This window comes from Benincasa hispida, chromosome 12 (assembly GCF_009727055.1).
Source record: "Benincasa hispida cultivar B227 chromosome 12, ASM972705v1, whole genome shotgun sequence".
Taxonomy (NCBI): Eukaryota; Viridiplantae; Streptophyta; class Magnoliopsida; order Cucurbitales; family Cucurbitaceae; genus Benincasa; species Benincasa hispida.
The window spans coordinates 75,971,490-75,991,349 of NC_052360.1; the positions used below are offsets into that span (position 1 = coordinate 75,971,490).

General features: G+C 34.0%; 1 protein-coding gene across 1 annotated transcript; it reads left to right on the forward strand.

Annotated features, from left to right (window-relative positions):
- Window positions 1–12,091: 12,091 nt before the first annotated feature.
- On the forward strand, window positions 12,092–19,860 carry LOC120067546. The gene is made up of 2 exons (XM_039019096.1): window positions 12,092–12,365; window positions 19,480–19,860. Exons 1-2 carry the CDS (start codon window positions 12,228–12,230, stop codon window positions 19,564–19,566), a joined length of 225 nt encoding a protein of 74 aa, XP_038875024.1. The 5' UTR covers window positions 12,092–12,227; the 3' UTR covers window positions 19,567–19,860.

Consider the following 19,860-nt stretch of genomic DNA (forward strand, 5'->3'; position numbering starts at 1 on the left):
AGCTATGCGATCATGCTACACATACTTGAGCCTAATTTTAGGATGCATGCGATGTATATGTGATAGTGTCGAGAAGCTTATGCCTAAACTTCCATAACCTGCTCACGTGCTCTCGCCGCTTGAGCGTGATAGCCGCATAGAAAATTGGTATGAATTTGTTAAAAATGCAACTCACTACCATATCCTACTTCCTAGACGCATGCAATATCCTCTCCGTAGGGTGTATACGCTGTGTGATAGAAAACAGAGCTTATTCCTAAGTTCCCCATTCTTGCTTATGCATTCCAATCCGCTTTCTCGAGTCTTAGATTTGGATTTTAGACTACTCTTCCAAGTATGCCTAAATGATGATGATGCGCTCATAAGACAAGGTAACCGCATGAACTTGGCTGACGCAAGATTATTCCTATCTCTAGTGAACAATTGCTTACATTGCTTAATGCGACCAACCACTTACCCTCCCTGGTAGTTAGTTGTTGCTGACTTTACTCATAGACAAGCGTTGCGTCCATCTATAGACAAGCGTTGCTTTAGCTTCACACTAAACAAATAAGGTTTTCTCACATACTCACGCAACGCATACCTCTCGATGGTTTGCTACATGCTTCATATCTCTAATCCACATGACTAATTATGCGATACTCTAGCAATCTCACTAAGTGATGCAATGAAGGTTAAGGATGCTAAGTAAATAAGATGGAAATGGAATCGAATGAAACACAGAAATGCATTGAACACATAATGTATTAATTCCTTACTCCCGAAATGTAATACAATACAATATAAGAAAAGAAGAGAAAATGAAATGACCAGCTGGAAGCAATGTCTTGCTTCCAGCGGATGTGTGTCAAGGCTGTCGGTGGTGATATGCATGGGCGGTGGAGCTGGCTCTCCCGAGATCTAGCTCCGATCTTCACTCGGAATGGATGAAGGAGATGAAGCACTCTCAAACTTTTTTCTCACGCGTTAGTCTGGATCACAGGGATCCGCCCTAAGGCGAACCTCAGGCGAAAATCTTGGATTCAAACCTTAGGTGAAAACCCTAGATGATTTGAACTTCTGCTTATCGGCTTCTATATATAGAGCTTGGATCGCCGACAACATTAATGGACTGCCCTGATTCTGACATTCACAGCGTGTTAGTCCATTCTGAATCTCTGCTGCTAATGGTGTGGTAGGTGAAATGTCAACATCATCTTTTGAATTTTCCGAGATATGCGTTGATGCGCTCATTTCACCAACCTTGTGTTGATCCCTCTATTATGTGTTATCGTGTAGCCGCAATCGTGCAGTGACCACATTCACTTAATATCGCAACTCTACACGATGACCACAATCGCTTGACGATTGCAACTCCTATGCGATGGACGCATGCTGCTGATCACCGAAACACCCATGCGTTGATCGTATGCATTCGCCTTTACGATGGAGAGTTTCTCCGCATGCGGTTGTCTATACGGTAGCCCGACTTTTGCGTCTACATCCACTTCCTGCGTTAGCTACAAAAATAGACATTTGAACGCATAATAATGCATAATGATGGGTTAACCGAGATTCTCAATGCTGAACACCGCAAGCACCTTTTCTCATGAATTCCTAACATAATTACCGCATATTCCGCTTAACAGCCTTCATAATTCTAAATAAAAGACCTAAGATGACATACATTTCTGCATGTCATCAATGGGCTCATGCTTCTTGCCAAGACTTTGGAAAGGTTTTCCAAGATGCACGCTCGGGCCTTCTCGTTTGCTTGTGTCCATCACTTGTATGCTTCTCTAACATTTCAAGTAGCATTGAAAGCTGGAATAGGAAGACAGTCCTTCATAAGGACAAAACGAAGGTCATCGATGATAAAGATTGTGTTGATCGTATTTTTCCACGAAGTGTAATGTTCGCCCGTTAGTTTGTCTGCGGTGAGTAAATTTAGGGTTGCAGAAGTCATATTCAAATAAGTTTGCTGAAACCATACAAATTATTTATAATTAGTCTAATTGCATTAAACCATCAAGACAACCAATTAATTTTTAGCAAAATAGTCTAATGTACCCTAAGTGATATCTATTTTGCAATGATGTTTCAGTGAGACGGAACAAAAGTCACCATAGGGTGATTAGGTGTTCCTTCACTAAAATGAGACAATGTCAACTAATAGATAGAACAACTCCTTGTTATTGTCACTATTAGTCACCATTATTCGGTTCAGAATTTGTTAGCTTAACAATTCTTGTAAGTGTGACCCCTCATTTTAGGTCCTAGAGTCCCACCTTAATGAGCCAACCATAGGAAAAAACCGAATGGGACATGAAACTAAAGTAACTCTATCCATTATTGCAGTTTGAATAAAATGTCATGCAAAAATGCTATCCTATAAGGGGACACTCTAAGTGCCATGAGGATCATGTACAAAACTTTACTTCAAACTAATGAGAGAGACCGTGGGATATGTTTTTACATGTCCCGCTCCTACCTACTCTCTCCATTCACCTTGATATTGACCTATACAAATGCCATCCATATGGGGACACATAAGGTGCCTCAAGGCCGAGTATAGATCTCATGGTGTGAACTTTAAGGGAGAAACGTGAAGAGAAAAAATGAAGTATCATATACCCCATTTTCCTTTCACTAAGCATTTTACCTAAGGTTATTTAACTTAGGAAAATCCGGTTAATGATTTTAACTAAGTGATGGTTTAATTTGCCCAAAATAACACTTGCCTTTGGATAGTTAAACAATTTTGATTAAGATCTATTAAACTCTTTAACAAAATTTAATCAAACTTGCATGCATATAGCAAATCTATCTAATTTACCTTTCTAAGTAAGTCCCCAGGTAGGGGTGTTACGTTTCCGTCAACTTAAATACCCCAACCTAGACAGAACTAGCCTTAGATAAAAGGTCCCTCATAGATATATTTAATACAAAGTTAATCTTTTATTAAGAATCAATTTAATCATATAAAACCGATTAAGAGATTAAACTTAATTTCTAATCTTATTAGAAAAGTGATCTTAGGTCTATGTGAATCATATTTTAAAACAATTTTAAAAAATGATTTTAACCTAAGGTTTGCATGCAATTCTGATTTATTGATTTTAATTTCTAATTTCATTTTTGTTGTAATAATTATAAGCAAATGAAATAAAGTAAAACTATACAATGTAATTAGAGCATACTTAGGTAATTTCATAACAATTATAAATTACCCTAAAGTGGTGACATGCTTCATGCAATTTCATTTCATTACTAACATACTGACAATTATATATTAAAGTATTGAAATTATTAATAACATACTTTAAACATACATTCATATTATATATTATAACTCTTATAATATAAATGATGCATGTATATGTTATTAATGTATGTATGCATATATTATAACATTTATATTATATGATGCATGAACATGCAATAAAATTAATTCATGCATCTAAACATATATTATAACAATTATAATACAAATGATGCATTAAATTAAATACATAACCTATGGTGAGATTTTATATTATATGATATACAATATGACATATAATAAAAAAATAATAATAATCATACATCACATTCATAATTTAAAGGCAATTAATGGACCAGGATTGGACACTTAAGAAAAAAAAACTAATGCAAAATAAGAGTCAGCTAGTTCGAAACAAGTGAACCGAGTCTTGAATCGCTTGGTCTGTACCGCCTAGCAAGGTTCGCCCACATCCAACTCATAGCAACGATCATCTAATGTCATGCCTAGCAATGATGGTACTGTGCTATCACATAGCGACAATCGCACAAAGCTATCGCATAGCAATAATCACACAGTGCTATCACATAGCAATGATAGCACAGAGCTATCGCACGATCACACCGTGCTATCACATAGCAACGATAGCACAGAGCTATCACATAGCAACTTATGCCTAGTGCCATCGCATAGCAGGCATCACTTAGCAATGATCAAAAGATTTTTTTTCTTCTTCCAAATTGGACTTCGATTTCTCTAAGAAACGCATCAGAAACAACACGAGCAACTCAAAACTTTAAATATAGACTCGAAGCCTAAAACATGGTCTCTTACAAACCAATTTTGTAAAAAGAAGACAGTAAATTAAATGCCCAATCCCAAAAACAATCCATAATTACAAAACCATACATTCCACAAAATATTCATCACATGAATTATAGAATGCAAAATCCCACCAGAATACTGTAAAATTAATCCAAAATTTTTTAAAAAAAATGGGCTAGAAACCTAGCTCTGATACCAATTGAAGAAATCATTAAAGGTCCTTGAGCGGAATATAGGATGGAACCCAAACTCAAAATTTACAGAACATAAATTTTACATAAAAAAAATACAAATTATGCATTTAAAAGATAATTGCAGCATGCTTTAAAACAAAGATTACAGAATAGAAGAAGGTTTAAGAAACCTTATCCTTGAAGAACCCTTCTTCATGAGATTCCTTCTTCGAAACTTGTCACGTACAATCTCGAAACCTCTAACTGTAAATGAGGACACCACCACGAATGTTACCTCTATATTCTCTAGGTGAGAATCCATGAATTTTGTGGGCTCTAGCTATTTTGGAAGAGAGGAATTTTGAGAGAGATGAGAGGAAGTGATGAGATTCAGATTATCTCAAAACTTTTCTGTGCATCTCTCATCTTTTTTTGAAACCACACCAGGAAGAAGAAGAACCACTTTTCCCTACCCCATTAGCACGTATTAGAGAGAAAATAGGGGAAAGGAGTTACAACTCCAATGATTTTTAAAATAAATTAAATTAATTTATTTTCATAAGTTAATTTAATATATATTAGATAATTTATATGTTAACTACCTTATCATATAATATATATTAAACCTGTCTCTTATACACATCTAGATGTGTATAAGAGACAGCACACACACTATATGTTATATCAAATACAACACATAATTTATAGTTTATATTCTCTCACCAATGACATTTAATATAAATTCCATTTATATTAAATTTAATTATATGAATCAAATTCATATAATTAATATTTGAATCATATTCAAATATTTATTCCCTCTCAAATAAACTTCATATTATAATGTATCAAATACATTATAGTAATTATATAATATGTAATTAGATTAAATTAATTATATCACATATAATTATTTATCTCAATTAATTTGAACAATTCAAATTAATAAAAAAAATTGATTCTCATTAATTTCTGTTGACCTACAGAGGAGACCTCATGGACCTGTACTTGAAGCTCCAACGGTACGTGAATAATTAATTACACTCATTTAATTGAATTATTCACCATTCGTTAACTGTCGGACACTCCACTAAAGATCAACAGTTGCATTCTTCGCACTATAGATATATTTCTATACTCATTGGATATAACTAGTCAACAGTACAATGACCCTTCACAAATTGCTTGTAAGTACAGTTGGGCCAAAATTACCGTTTTGCCCCTGTAGTTACATCTAACTCCTCAAGTACCACTGATCCCTCTAATGAATAATAAATCATAGTTCAACTATGACCAAACCCCTCTCGTGCAAGGAGAGGGTGTGACACTATATTGTTCAAGCCCCATAATCAACCATTAAGAAAGCAATTTATCTATTTACCTCGATATTGGGGAACGGTGAGTTCTTTCTTGTGTAGCTGTGTTTCCAGTTCTCTAATCAGGCGAATCCCCAAATTGGTAGGCTTGTTGAGTCAACGATCTGACCACTCTCACCCATACAAATCAAAGGACTGTCTTCATAGGTAGAACTTCACGACTCACTGAGGATTCAGGTCACGTTACTTATGGTCATCTTAGTGAAATGTAAGTCTCTATTATGAACGACGCTATATAATGAGACTAAATATTTCGTGGTCTGGTCTTATACAAACTACTTTATATAGAATATCCCTGCTCACATGTCTCCACATGAATGATCAGGATCAGATTATTTGTAGCTTTACTGTTGGGGTTGATGCCCTAAATCTCATAAGGTCCTATAGTTTGTTAACTTTGTATGTGATTAATAATATATGATATTTTTATTCACTTTGTTTATGAAATATGTGATACTTCAGTTGCATTAACCACAAACCAATAAACTAACATCCAAGGTTATCGCTGTAACTTATACATGTATGTGGAGACATACAAGTGGATCATGTTTAAGTGATAACCTAAATGGTATGTAGTATATGGATAAGGTTGGTTACCTTATCCCAATGACACTGCGAGTATGACTCGCTTTGTAGATGTTACAAATGTTGTAAAGTGCTACAAATGATCTGATCCTGATCATTCATGTATTAGACATGCGAGCAGGGATATTCTATACAAAGGAGTTTGTATAAGACCGGACCATGAAATGTTTAGTCTCATTATATAACACCGTTAATAATAGAGACTTTCATTTCACTAGGATGACTATAGATAACATGACCTTAATCCTGAGTGAGTTGTGTACTCCTGCCTATGAGGGCGGTCCTTTGATTTGTATGGGTGAGAGTGGGCTAGATCACCGACTCAACAAGCCTACCATTTTGGGGATTCGACTAATTGGGGAGTTGGGAACTCAGCTACACAAGATGGAATTCACTCATTCCCCGAAGCAGGGGTAAGTAGATAATTACTCCCTTAAGGCTGATTCCGAGTCTTGAACAATGTGGTGCCACACCCTCTCCTGATCCTAAAGAGATTAGTCATAGTAGGACTATGTTTATTGTTCTCATTAGAGGGATCAGTGGTACTTAAAGAGTTACATGTAACCACACGGGCAAAACGGTAACGGATGGTGGATAATGTAATTAAAGAGTTTAATAATCATTCACATACCCGTTTGAGCTTCAAGAAAGATAGCCTGTGGCTCATACAACTACATCGGTTTTTATGATGAAAGGAAACCAAAAGACTTACTATCTTTCCTTCGAACGCATGTCTAGCGGCCCGTAGGCACACCGTCAAATATGATAATAAACATGAACGTAAACCCGTCAACCCATGCATGTCTAGCGGCCCGTAGACACACCGTCAAACTTGATAATAACATGAACGTGAACCCATCGACTCACGCATGTTTAGCGGCCCGTAGGCACACCGTCAAACATGATAATACATGAACGTAAACCTGTCGGTTCAGCATGTTTACGCGGCCGTAGGCTCGCCGTTAAAACATGAAACATGAAAATAAAAGTTAACATGAATGTTAAACCTTATCGGCTCACGCATGTCTAGTGGCCCGTAGGCACACCGTCAAACATAATAATAACATGAACGTAAACCTGTCGGTTCACGCATGTCTAGCGGCCCGTAGGTACACCGTCAAACATAATAATAACATGCATCAAGGCGAGACAATAAACCGCTCTACTGGTCTATTCATGCATCACATACATAATATCAGTACTGATTAAAAATTTTAACATGCTCATAATACTTATAACTGCTATTCAACTAGCAAAACATAATGACAAACAAAATCATGCTTCAAAGTTCACCAAGTAACTTTATAGGTCTAATCTAGGTTGCCTGGCACGAAAGCACCGGTAATAGTATCACTTACCTCAACTTGGTAAAAAATGAAAAACAAAATCTCCTTAGAATTTCTTAAGCACACTTGAATCAATCTAAAGTTGTGGCTTGATCCACGACCAATTCCAAAACTTGATTCAATTAGCCAATCTGATCAAGGATTAAATCCAAAATCAATAACTTAATTTTCCACTATTACTCTCAATCCAAAAGAATAACCAACCAACAACTTACCCAAAACTTACCGATCTTCACCAATTTTCTACAAAACGAAAGATGGTCTCTAGCTTGATGATTAATGCCTCAAAACTTCCACGACTGCTAGTTTCACACCAAAGAGAGGTTACTAATTTAACCCAAAATTAGATGAGTGAATTTCACCTCCCAAATTATAAGGAAAATAAGTCTTACCCAATGTTTTTCTCAAGATTCCGGCAAAGATCGGGTAATGGTGGCTGATGGCATGTCGGCTCGTGGCTACCATAGATAGGCAGCGGGTGTTGCTGTCAGACAGCATAAATTGTTTAGGATTGCAACTAGTAGTGAGGGTCTTGCATGAGGAGGGTTTGCGAGAGTGAGAGAAGGGGAATTTCTAGTTTTACAGATTTTATTCAGCAGCAATTACGAACAAACTATAGCTTCAAACAACAATCCAACCGTTCAAAATGAAACTCTATATGTCTCGAATAGACTGACCAAATTTGAGCACAATCCAACGATTTAAACTCTAGAAATCGACAATTTTGTGGAAGCTGTCGCTGAAAAATCGAATTGCTTTCTCCCAAATTTTTTACATCTTTTCACTCTCATTTAATTTCGAAAAAAAATCTCAATTCTTTTATTTTTTTTTCAAATTTTGAAAATACAAATAAAATATTTTATCACAATATCTCCAAAATCTCCAAAGATTCTATTAAATTTATAAATCAATTAACTTTTCAAATTATCTTAATTTAGGTTTCAAAAACCAAAATTAAAAGGCATAAAATCCATCAATTTGATACAAATTAAATCCTTCTAAATATTTAAATTAGTTAAACCACATAAAATTAATTATCTCTTTAATTTTTTTTATTAATTGGCCCTAAAATCCAAAATCAAAGGGAAACAAAATTCAATATTTTCAAGATAATTAGTTCGAGTATCTAATGAATTAAATTCAATTAATCAATAAAATTTTTTAAATTATTTCAATTTAATCTCAATTTTTCAAATGAAAGGGAAATTTAAACTTGATAATTTTAGATAATTAACTTAAATTTTCCTAAAATTCGGGATGTTACAATCCAGCCTTAAATCATCTACTACAGACCATTTAGGTTACACTTAAACATCATCCACCTGTATGTCTCTATATACATGTTTAAGCTACAAGATAACGTTGGAGGTTAGTTTATTGGTTTGCGATTAATGCAACTAATTTTGAAATAAAACATAACATATTTTATTACATAAATAACATGTTTGTATAGTACAAGAACCCTACCAGATTTAGGGCATCAATCCCAATAAATATGTGTTTGAGGCATTAACTAATTTAGTTTGAGAAGAAAATAGTAAATATGGTAGCAAAATAAAAAAAAATGATGAATGTAAAATAATAAAAACTATAGCAAATGGGGGTTTAAAATAATGTTGACTTTAACTAGTTGGGATTACAAAATAATATTTATTGTAGTAAGATGTGGTTATTATAGTCTTAGGACGATCCTTGTCTCAAATGCCCCCTTAAAATTTTTCTTATAATTTTACGCCATTAGAAAAAAAAAATTAAACTTTTAATATAAGTAATATGCTAATTGAGCCATCTTTAATCAAAATGTTACAAGGATAGTTAATAAGAACTTAATTTAATTGGCATCTGACACCAATAGGTCCGCAATTCAAATCTTCCATCTCCAATTTGTACTGAAAAATATAATAACTAAGTATGTAAGTAAGGTAAAGATAATAGATTTATAAGAAATCTAAATGTATTTATTTATTTTTAAGAGTCAATTTGTTGGATGTAAATAATTCAAACTTTTAACTTGTTAGTCAAAATCTTAACTATTTAAACTAGGATTAAATTGAAAATTTTAATTTAGTTAGCTTTATCACTTGATAAATTTTTTGTCATGCTTTTATCATTATTACTAAAAGAAAATATAATATATATATATTTTTTTTTACAACAATAAGAAGTGAAGAAATTTGAAATAAAAAATTCTTGATTTCTAACATATATGATATGCAAATTGAAGTATGTTCGCTTCCCTAAAATATAAAGATTCAAGTTTAAGGATACACCCATTGAAAGGAAAAAAAAACATCTCTACAATTGTCAACATTTTAGATTTAAAATTATCTCTGAAACGGACTTGCTTTGTGTTTTTGTATTCTCAAAAACTATTTTAAATTTGAACATAAAAATATGAGGTGATGTGTTATTTCTCTTAACAAAAGTTGACTGTCTAATCAAGGTGGTGTAAGCCAAGTAAATATATAAGTGGAGGAATATTTAAGACTTGATGCATGCAGTAAACCAATTACATGGTTGATTATGACCTAACATAACCACGTATTGACCAAAATGTACTTGGTTCAATGATATTAATCTTAAGAGGTCAAAGGTTCAAAGTTTCATTCCGCATGCTATATTAAAAAAATGTATTAATATATTGTTTGCTATTGAACTATAAGTAAATAGAGGAATTGACAAGCTGTCCCTATCTTATAGATCATAAATAGTGAATAAAATGTCAAAATAATCATAGTTCAATAGTAATTGATATGTACTCCTTTGCTTAAGGATGAAGGTTCAAATCTCCATATTGAAGTGTATATTTGGAATATGAATGAAGCTTGAATTTGCATAACTTATGTTTGGAAATGAGATATCATATCAAACATTTAGTTTGACCTATTTGGGAGGGATGAGTGCTATAATGCTAGAGTTTGTTGACAATACTCCCCTCAGTCGAGACATTCCATTACCTTCGAAAATCCATTGAATTAGTTGAATCAATAGACTTAAAGGAAGGTATTTCTATAACACTCAAGGCAAATATTTATCCAATTTAAGTGGAAGTTGGCTCTCAAATATCGTAGAAGTTGTTAGCATAGATCACGACACCAAGGATATCAAACTCTTTGTTGGTAGCACTTTAAAACAACGATAACATAGATTTTATTTGTGGATTTTTTTATGCTCCAACATAACGTAATAATGTTGCTCATGAACTAGTCATTCACTCATCACACAGAAATCTAGCAGGCACAATAAACCTTATGGGTCACCCACTTAGCTATTGTTGATTGTCTAAAGTCCTTTTTTTTTTGTTATAATTTCTACTTTTTGTCTTTTGATTTATCTACTGTATTAAAAAAAAAATTAAAAGTTCAAGAACATAACTAAATGTAAATTTAAAGTGTAGGGATCTATGACTATGTTAAATAGTTATAAATTAATCCAGTCTAAACTCTAAACTTTAGAGATCAAACTTATACTTTATGCTACCGAATATAGTCAAAATTATGAACCTTCTACTTCTATTTGAAAGAAAATTAATAAGTAATAGTTTTATTAATTATTAAATATGATTAGGATTACCAACTCTCAATGAAGAAAACTAAAAGTAGGGTTAAATCTTATGAAAATGTTTAGAAAAAAACAAGTAGTTAGTTCAGTTCAGTTACAATCCCGGGTCCGTCAGATGGATGACCCAAAAATTAGGTAAAAAATGTGAAATGATCCCGTTTTTTTAAAAAATGTCGAGTGATCCTTTGTTGACGTCAAATTCGAATGAAATTACCAAAATATACTCACGTGCATGCAAAAAAAGTAGTCTCGCTCTTGCTCATCTCACTCTCTCTTCTTTTTTCACTCACAAATCACTATATCTCTCGCTCTAGCTCGTTTTGCTCTCTCTTCTTTTTTTACACACAAATCACTATGTCTGTCCCTCTAGTTCGTCTCGCTCTCTCTTCGTTTCATCACTCACAATATCAATCTCTCTTGTCTCTCGCTCATCAGAGTTGGTCGCATCGGAGCTACTCGCATGGACTCGTCATGCCGAAGAAGAAGACGTACAAAGGAGAAGAAGCTAGAGAAGAAGAAGATGACGTGTAGAGGAAGATTTCTCGCATGGAGAATAAGAGGAAAAAGAAAAAAGAAGGGTAATAATATAACTTCACGTAGTTATGACATCAATAAAAGGGTATTTGACATTTTCTTAAAAAAAAAAAACTAGGACATTTGTCATTTTGGACCTTTAAAATAGATCTTTTGAGCAATTAATCCCTAATTAAAAGTAAATTTAAAGTGTAGGGATCTATGACTATATTAAACAGTTGTAAACCAATCCTGCTTAAACTCCAAACTTTAGAAATCAAAATTATACTTTACGCTGTCAAATATGGTCAAAATTATGAACCTTCTTCTTCTATTTGAAAGAAAATTAATAAGTAATAGTTTTATTAATTATTAAATATGTTAAGGATTATCAACTCTCAATTTGTAAAGAAAACTAAAAGTAGGGTTAAATCTCATGAAAAGGTTTTTAAAAAAGCACGTAGCTAGTTCAGTTGAGTTACAATCCCTGACCTATTTATCATTATTGTTTCGTTTGAGAGAGGGGCATAGAGCCGAAGCTTTTGAGGTAGATTTGCGGATAAAGCTCTACCACGCTCGGAATCAAGCAAGCGGGAGGGTGAAGGAGATGGCGGGTGCATTTTGGGGGACACGGGTATTGGAGATTGTGAAGAAGCACGATTCCGGAGGTTTAGTCTGGAAGAGAATCAAGCTCACCACAACCCGTAAAGCCAACGCCAAGAAAAGGCTTCTTCGTGTTTGGCAGGTTCTTTCTCAATTTCAATCTCAATATCACTTTTCTATTTATGCCCACCATTAGTGTTTGCTAGAAGAATCTCTGGAGATTTATTTGGAAATAGCAAATACTCGATTGCCCGTTAATATCTTGCTCTGAGTTGGTTTTAGGAGTAGAACTTTGGAGGTTTAGATATAATTGTACGAAGAGTAGAAAAAATGGATGGTGACACTGAATCCTTCAATACAGTCAATATTGAAGCAAATGAAGTAGATTTAGGAGACTCCTTGGCTTGGTTTCATATATGCGTTGGAATGACATTTTCTGTAAGCAGTGTAGAAAATATTGGAAACCATGCGACTGTTCACTAACAGTGAGACCAAGGATATCCATTACGTTTGAGTTATCTATTTGCAATTTTTGTGCAGTATTTTTTCATGTAGACATCAGTTCCCATTGTTTATTTAGGATTTTCGTGCAGTGCTAGGCATTAGTGGGAAAATACAGAGAAATCTCGATCCACATGTGGATGATATCCCAACAATCAGCAATGGGAGAATGGTGAATGTGAGATGGTTCTGATCTTATAAATTCTTTTTTTACAAAGAATATACCAACGTGGAGTCAAAGAACGTTTGGGGTTCTTTTTCTGCAATCTATTTGGAGATTGTAATCCTTCCAATGCTAGGATCCAGAGAATGAATTTTACATTCTGTGTAACTATGTCTTTCTAGATACATTGTATAAGAACCTTGTCAAGAAGATTCTATAATAGTAGCCATAAGAATGAGGTTCAAACATAGAGCTGCGTACAGGATCTTCCATCTTACTAGTATTAGGTTGCTGGTTTGTAGAAAGATCAGAGGGGTTATGGAAAAATGTACTGGTTGTTGTCTCCAAATGTGAGAGGGGCTCTTATAAGCTACGAATGTCAGGCCTCATGATTTTCTAATCACCTGTCTCTGAGGATTGAGATAGTTTTGGAAAACAAACTTCAGGTGGATGGCTTTGAATCCAAGTACCTTTTGGAAAAAAAAAATAGTTTTCTTTACCTATCTTGGAAGAATGTTGATTCTCCATAATCTTTTAGCTTCTAGATAGAGTTTCTTAGTTAAGGAGTTTTGTAATTATTATTCTTTTTGATTCAGGCTATGAGGACCATCTTGTCACCTCCTTGGCTAGAGTGACGTGGAGAACGTGTTATCTTTCCTTGGAGTCTTCCTTTTATTAACATGTTTGTGTTTTGGTGACACATCTTATCTAAAAGAGAAGAATTTTTAATATGAAACATTACCTTTCCAGTTCATATTGGTGATTTCTTTCATTCTAGTTGTAGAACATTTCAAGTTAGATGAACCTTGAATGGAAATCTTCATGGACTAACTCAAAATTAGATAGACACATAGAAAGAAAACCAATCAAGGAATATGTAAAATAACTTTTTTTATATGAATAATATCACAAAAATATGAAAAAATGCATAACCTTGTAAATGTAAGAGAATCTAAGCTCAATGATTTCACGTTGTCTCTTTAAGGCAATTTTACTTACTCTAGTACCTAAGTTTCTTGAGTAATTGTCTCTTAGGATAGATAAGATTACTTTTCTTATGGAAGCATCACCTCGTCCACGAGATCCAACGAACTATACTCTATGGATATACCGAACTTCAACAAATTTTGAAATGAAGAGAATTTTTATTTAAGGAAGAAAAATGCTTATGAAAATCATTTTAAACGTTTTTAAAGAAAGGCCACATTTATAGACTAATTCGTGACCATTCGGATAGTCGTGACCTTTCTTCAAATTAGTTATTTATTGAAAAGATGCATCCCTTAATGAAAGAACACACCTTATGAATTTGAAAGGATACAACCCTTAACGAAGAGTCACATACCATTTATTCCAACAATCCTCCCCATAAATGGTAAGTTGACAAATCAAGATAACAGAAAATGTGTGGTATTTCCCAATGAAGAACCTACATCAGGATAAGTAGTAAAAACGTTGAGCTTTCCTTAGTGAACATCAATCGAGTTTACTTGGTTAATTAGTAGACTTGATGCCTTGAACTGTTAACTGTTCTAAAGTAAATTAAGACAATTGGAGTCACAGTTTCTTATTATAACAAAGTTTGTTCTCATAATTGTGCTCATTTTGGCCTTGAACACCGCTTGGTCTCATGAGTGTCTTAGAGAATTCGCCTTAAAATTCTCATAGAAGCGGCCCCTTTACACTCACATAGGTGATTCCTATAAAGAACATCGTATATGCTCTTTTCATAAAAAATTATTCAACCACTTATAGAAATCATGAAAAGCATAATGCGTACCCTAAAACCATACTTGCACTATCTCATCATCCTTAGAATGGGTAAGAGAAAGAAAAATCCAACACAATGCTTATTAAGTTTTCCAGAGGCCGGTTTGCTCATTGAACCAAGATTTTGGGATCTCCAGTCAACTAGGTTGCATTGCCTCTCTGGTTAACTTTTTTAAATTATAGGCTATAATCCCATTCTCCTTGAACTTTCAACCAATTCTTTACTTAGGCCTTTTATAAGCGGATCTGCAACATTATCTTTTGACCTTATAAAGTCAATTGTGATAATTCACTAGAAAGTGTATTATGTCGAGACTTTTATTATTCATGAAAGGGGTATAGGTTATATTCACACTATAGGAATGTCATCCTTCTCTCAACTATATGCAACCTCTTTTGAAATTGTTTTCCAATGTTCTAAACTTGGATTATCAATTTAGAAATAGTCAATATTATCAGATACCCCCACACTAATACCATTTCCATAACCTACCCACTTAGGTTTTGTGGTATCCTTACAATAGATTTTTATTTGCTTCTTAGCAAGCACTTACAATGGTATCAATATGTTATATTAAATACTTTTCTTTTACTATTTTTGGATATGAAAATTGAAAATCAGAATTACCATCTTCAAATTAGGAATTAAATCCATATCACCCAATGCCAAACTTTAGGAGAATCCACCAATTAAGCAAACTAAACAATATTTACTTTAAAGATAGAGTGCTTGAATATTACATTCTCATACAAACATAAAGCTTATTAAGTTCACAATAATTACTAAATTAAAGACTAGACATTTGCACACTTTAGGTAGATAAATTAACGTCTGCAACTCCATCAGAAAGATTCTCCATTTCGGTTATATGGGCTTGGGCATTTCTTTTCTGAAAGTTTCGTGGCCTACAACAATCCTTCGATTGATGTCCCATTTTATTGCAATTAAAGCACTTGCCATTGAACTTTCTTGTGTATTGTTTCCTTTGATTTGAACTCTCACCATAAAATTTTCTTTTCTTGTTGCTTTGTGTCTCAACAATATTTGTTTTGGGGTTTATGACATTGTCTAGAGAACCTTTTTCTGCAATTTTATTTTTCTCTTCAATTCCAAGCTTATCTCCTTTTGTTATATTTGAGATAGTTTTTGAAATCTCTCATTGAGGGTGGCAATTTTTCAATTATTGTTGCTACCTGAAATGATTCACTTGAAAGAATATTCTCAGCATGTAAGTCATGAAGAATTACTTAGATTTCTTGAACTTGACTTATTACTATTTTTGAATCCACCATTTTATAATCTAAAAACTTGCCAACTATGAATTTCTTCAAACTAGCAACTTCTATTTTCTACTTTTTCTTTAGGGAAGTCCAAAGATTCTTTGCCGAATGAACACTATTATACACATAGATAATCAGCATGCTTCCGTGCATCATATGCAAGTTGTCTTTCTTTGTGAGTTTCTCCCTTAGATAAAACAGGAGCATCCTCTTTGAGAAATTTTGCCAAATTCAAAGTGGTGGAGATAAAACATCTTTTGTTGCCAACATTTGAAATCAATACCACCAAACTTTTCAGGCTTCTCCCCATGGACAACCCCAGCAACTGGAACAGAATTAAGATTATTTGAAGAAATAAATTACTAAACACTTCAACAAATAAAAAAAAAAAATTGATAAAAATTATCAAATAGATCTTGCTGTAACGTACAAATCAATATAAATAAACACGATATAACATAATATGAATAGAGTCCAATTCTGAGTAAAACAGGATCGTGACGGTGGAGGTATGCCTTAGATCATTTTTTATTCTCTTGGATGTGACATAAATTGGGCCCTTACATCTTTCAAATTTGTGAATATATAGGCAAATCACCTTTTTATGGAGTTTTGAAAACTCGACTTCTCCCTTCAAAGGATGGCCAGGCCATGGCTTGATTAGCAAACTTATAAAAAGGAAGTCTCTGATAGAAAAACAGAATTAGGAAACTCTTGACAACATTTTCTTAAAAATGCCAGCAATCTTGTTGATCTTAATGCTCTTGATGAGTAAGAAGACTTTTCCCATCTTGACACATCCTAAAAGGCCTTTAGAAGCACCATTTAATTCAAACTCCAAAACCTTAGGTTGAAGGAAGAAGATACGTTTAACTGTTAGCAAGGGGGGTAGAGCTCAAAAATTTAAGTTTACACACCAAAGCTCTGTTGGCTAAATAGCTTTGGTGCTTTTCCCTTGAGCTTGAATCTTTATGACATAGGATTGTTGCTTGTAAGTATGGCCTCCATCCCTTTGATGTCCAAAGGGGATAAAGGTAAACACCGAAATCTTTGGAAAAATATTTCTCTTGAGCTCCCTTTCTTCTCCCTTCTTGTTCGTTGCGTTGTGGAGGAAGGTAAAAAGATGTATTTTTGGGAAGATTAGTGGGTGGAGGATAGACTCCTTTGCTTTGCATTTCCTCACTTATATCATTTGTCTTAAAATCACCCGGTTTTTTATTTCTTGGTTTGGTTGGGGAGCTCAATGTCTTTCTCTTTTGGTTTCCATTGATCGTTGTACGATAGAGAAACGATGGAAGTAGCCTCTATTTTGTCTTTGATGATGAGTTCAATTTAGGCTTGAAGAAAGGTTGTTCATGTTTGGAATCCTAATTCTATTGAGGTTTTTTCTTTTTGATCCTTATGGCTATTGTTGGATCCCTCTCCTGCTAGTGAGTCAGTCTTTGATGTGATCTAGAGGATTAATATCCCTTAAAAAGTTAGGTTCTTTATCTTGCAAGTTGATTTTGAGTTAGCTCATTAGAGAGATGTCCGTGCGACGATTGAGGAGCTCCTCCTCCACCCGCCTTTCTGAGAGAAAGGTTGCTTCTTATGGTCTGTTGGGGTGTTTGCTTTATTGGTCGATATTTAGGAGGAGAGAAGCAACAATATTTAGAGGTGTGGAGAGGGACCCTTGTGATGTTTGATTCTTAGTGAGGTTCTATGTTTCTCTTTGGGCTTCGGTTTCAAAAATTATTTTTTTCGTAATTATGTCCTTGTAGTCTTTATTCTTTCTCAATGAAAGCCATTGTTTCAATATATATATAAGGGCATTACTAGGAGACTGCCTCCCTCTTCTATCCTCAGTTTTGGTTGAGCATCCGTTTAAATGTGAAAAAATTTTCTCTGGAGCAACTATGTTATTAATGCTTTCTTTTGGGCCATGTGGGGTGACCGCAACACACAATTTACAAGATAAAGAAAGATGCTACATTAGTTTATTTATGTATTTTTATTAGTCTTTATGGCTATGACTTGCTGTGTTAATTACCCTTATTTCCAAAATTATGCTCTCTTTTCTCCCATACCATTAGAAATGTTTTTAAGTAATTCTTAGGGTGGGAGTATTTGCCTTCTGTATTTACTTTCACACCATTTACAAAATTATAGTAGTCTCAAAAGAAAAAAAAAAAAAGAGCTAGAAATTCGTTGCTCCTTTTGGAAGTACCGAGGCTCTTGTAGTTAAGTTGGAAAGCTGCAAGATGTTTTCTTCCATAACGCTTCTTTCGTGATTGGCAACAACAATAGAATCACATTTCGGGAATGCCTGCCCTTTTAAATTTTCTGCCCTCCCTGGACATTACCTTCTCTCTGATAACAACAATTGCATCATTAGCCCACACGTGGAGCACCTTCCACGAGGGATAGAACCTCAATCTTAGAAGAAATCTGGATGTCATAGCAGGATGAATGGATCTCTCTCACCAACATCGTTAGAGAAATATCTCAATGGCGTGTTTTCTTCACTGGCTCCTATGCTTCAAATTTCTGTGTTCAGCACTTCAAAGTGGGCCAGTCTTCTAAATGAATCCAATTTCCAAACAACCTTTCTTTTATCTTTTGAGGTTCTTCCCTTTAAAACGGAATGGTAGAATTTTCTTTGAGCAAGAAAAATCTTTAATTCTTAAATGTTTGAATTTTTTGGAAAAATCTTATTTTTGTTGTTGCCACTTTGTGTAGCTTCCCTAGAATCATCTCTCCCCTCTCTTTGTGTGTGTAAATTTCATTTAATCATTGAAATTGTCTCTTATAAAAGAAAAGGAAAAAGAAAAAAGAAAACGATAGAAAAAAAATGCTTTCCTGCTTTTGATGAATGGATTTCAAAGTTTGCAAGCTGTTTTCTTTACTTTTTTTTTTCTTTGAAAGTGGAATGGCGTGAAATAAATTTTTTGAGGGTCAGCATAGATATTTACCATTTAGCTGTTAGAGTTTTATGATTTACATCAAAGTAAGTAAAGGATAAGCTATACTATTCTACGAGTTTTGGCATAGTGACTACAAGGTTCAAGTAATTACTTTTTATTTAATCGATTGATCCTGTTAAGAATGTCGATTTTATTTGCTAAAAAGGAAATTATGTTAAGTCTTGTGTAGTCATCATGTGTGGATTCTCGCCTTCTAATAATATCGTGGAGGTATTTGTTTAGTTTTATTTATGGTGAAAGTGACGGCTTTTTGACTGTTTATTGTTCAGGAACTGAGTACAATTTTAATCTTAGTTGACTTGTATAAATTATGCTTCTCAAATACATCCATCTGAAGATTGTTCATTCTAGAGCCATTGCATTTTCTACCCGAAATTTTCTATTTTTTTATACGTCTGTATTTGTCCTATGGAATGTACATGCTATGCCCTTATGGTAACAGTTGTTACCGTGGAATTCTATTTTGAATTTCTGTTCTGTTCTTGTCCTTGTTTTATATAATGTTACATTACTAATTCGAGAAGCATTTATTAAATTGTTGATCTGTGCTCTAAATTCATATTATTACTTCTTTCCAGAATGAGGCTGTTCTGAAGGCATGTTCTGAGCCACCTCCGCCTAAATCCTCGGGAGACAAAATTAGTCAAGTTGGAATAAATGAGTAAGAACTCCATAGGATCCAAAAGAGTTTGGCGGCAACTTCGGCTTTGCAGTGCCAATCTTTTTTTCCCCTTATCTGGGCCTTTTAGAAAGGAAGAGTGAACTTTAAGTAGACATGAGTGATCTCAAAAGTTCTCATCCTCATTTGTAAGCGATGACACATACACTAGTGTGGAATTACTGCCTCGAGTTTCACATCATTTTATTTTTTTTTGTTATTTGATTTAATATGATTAGTTTTTCATGGTCCTGACTGCCTCACGAATGGCTCGTCTTTCAGTAAAAGTATTTGATATTTA

Excerpts from the sequence above, each read along its gene's own strand:
- LOC120067546 (XM_039019096.1), top strand. The coding sequence starts at position 12,228 with ATGGCGGGTGCATTTTGGGGGACACGGGTATTGGAGATTGTGAAGAAG. Across the intron at positions 12,366-19,479 it reads GGCTTCTTCGTGTTTGGCAG|AATGAGGCTGTTCTGAAGGC; the intron begins GTTCTTTCTCAA and ends ACTTCTTTCCAG.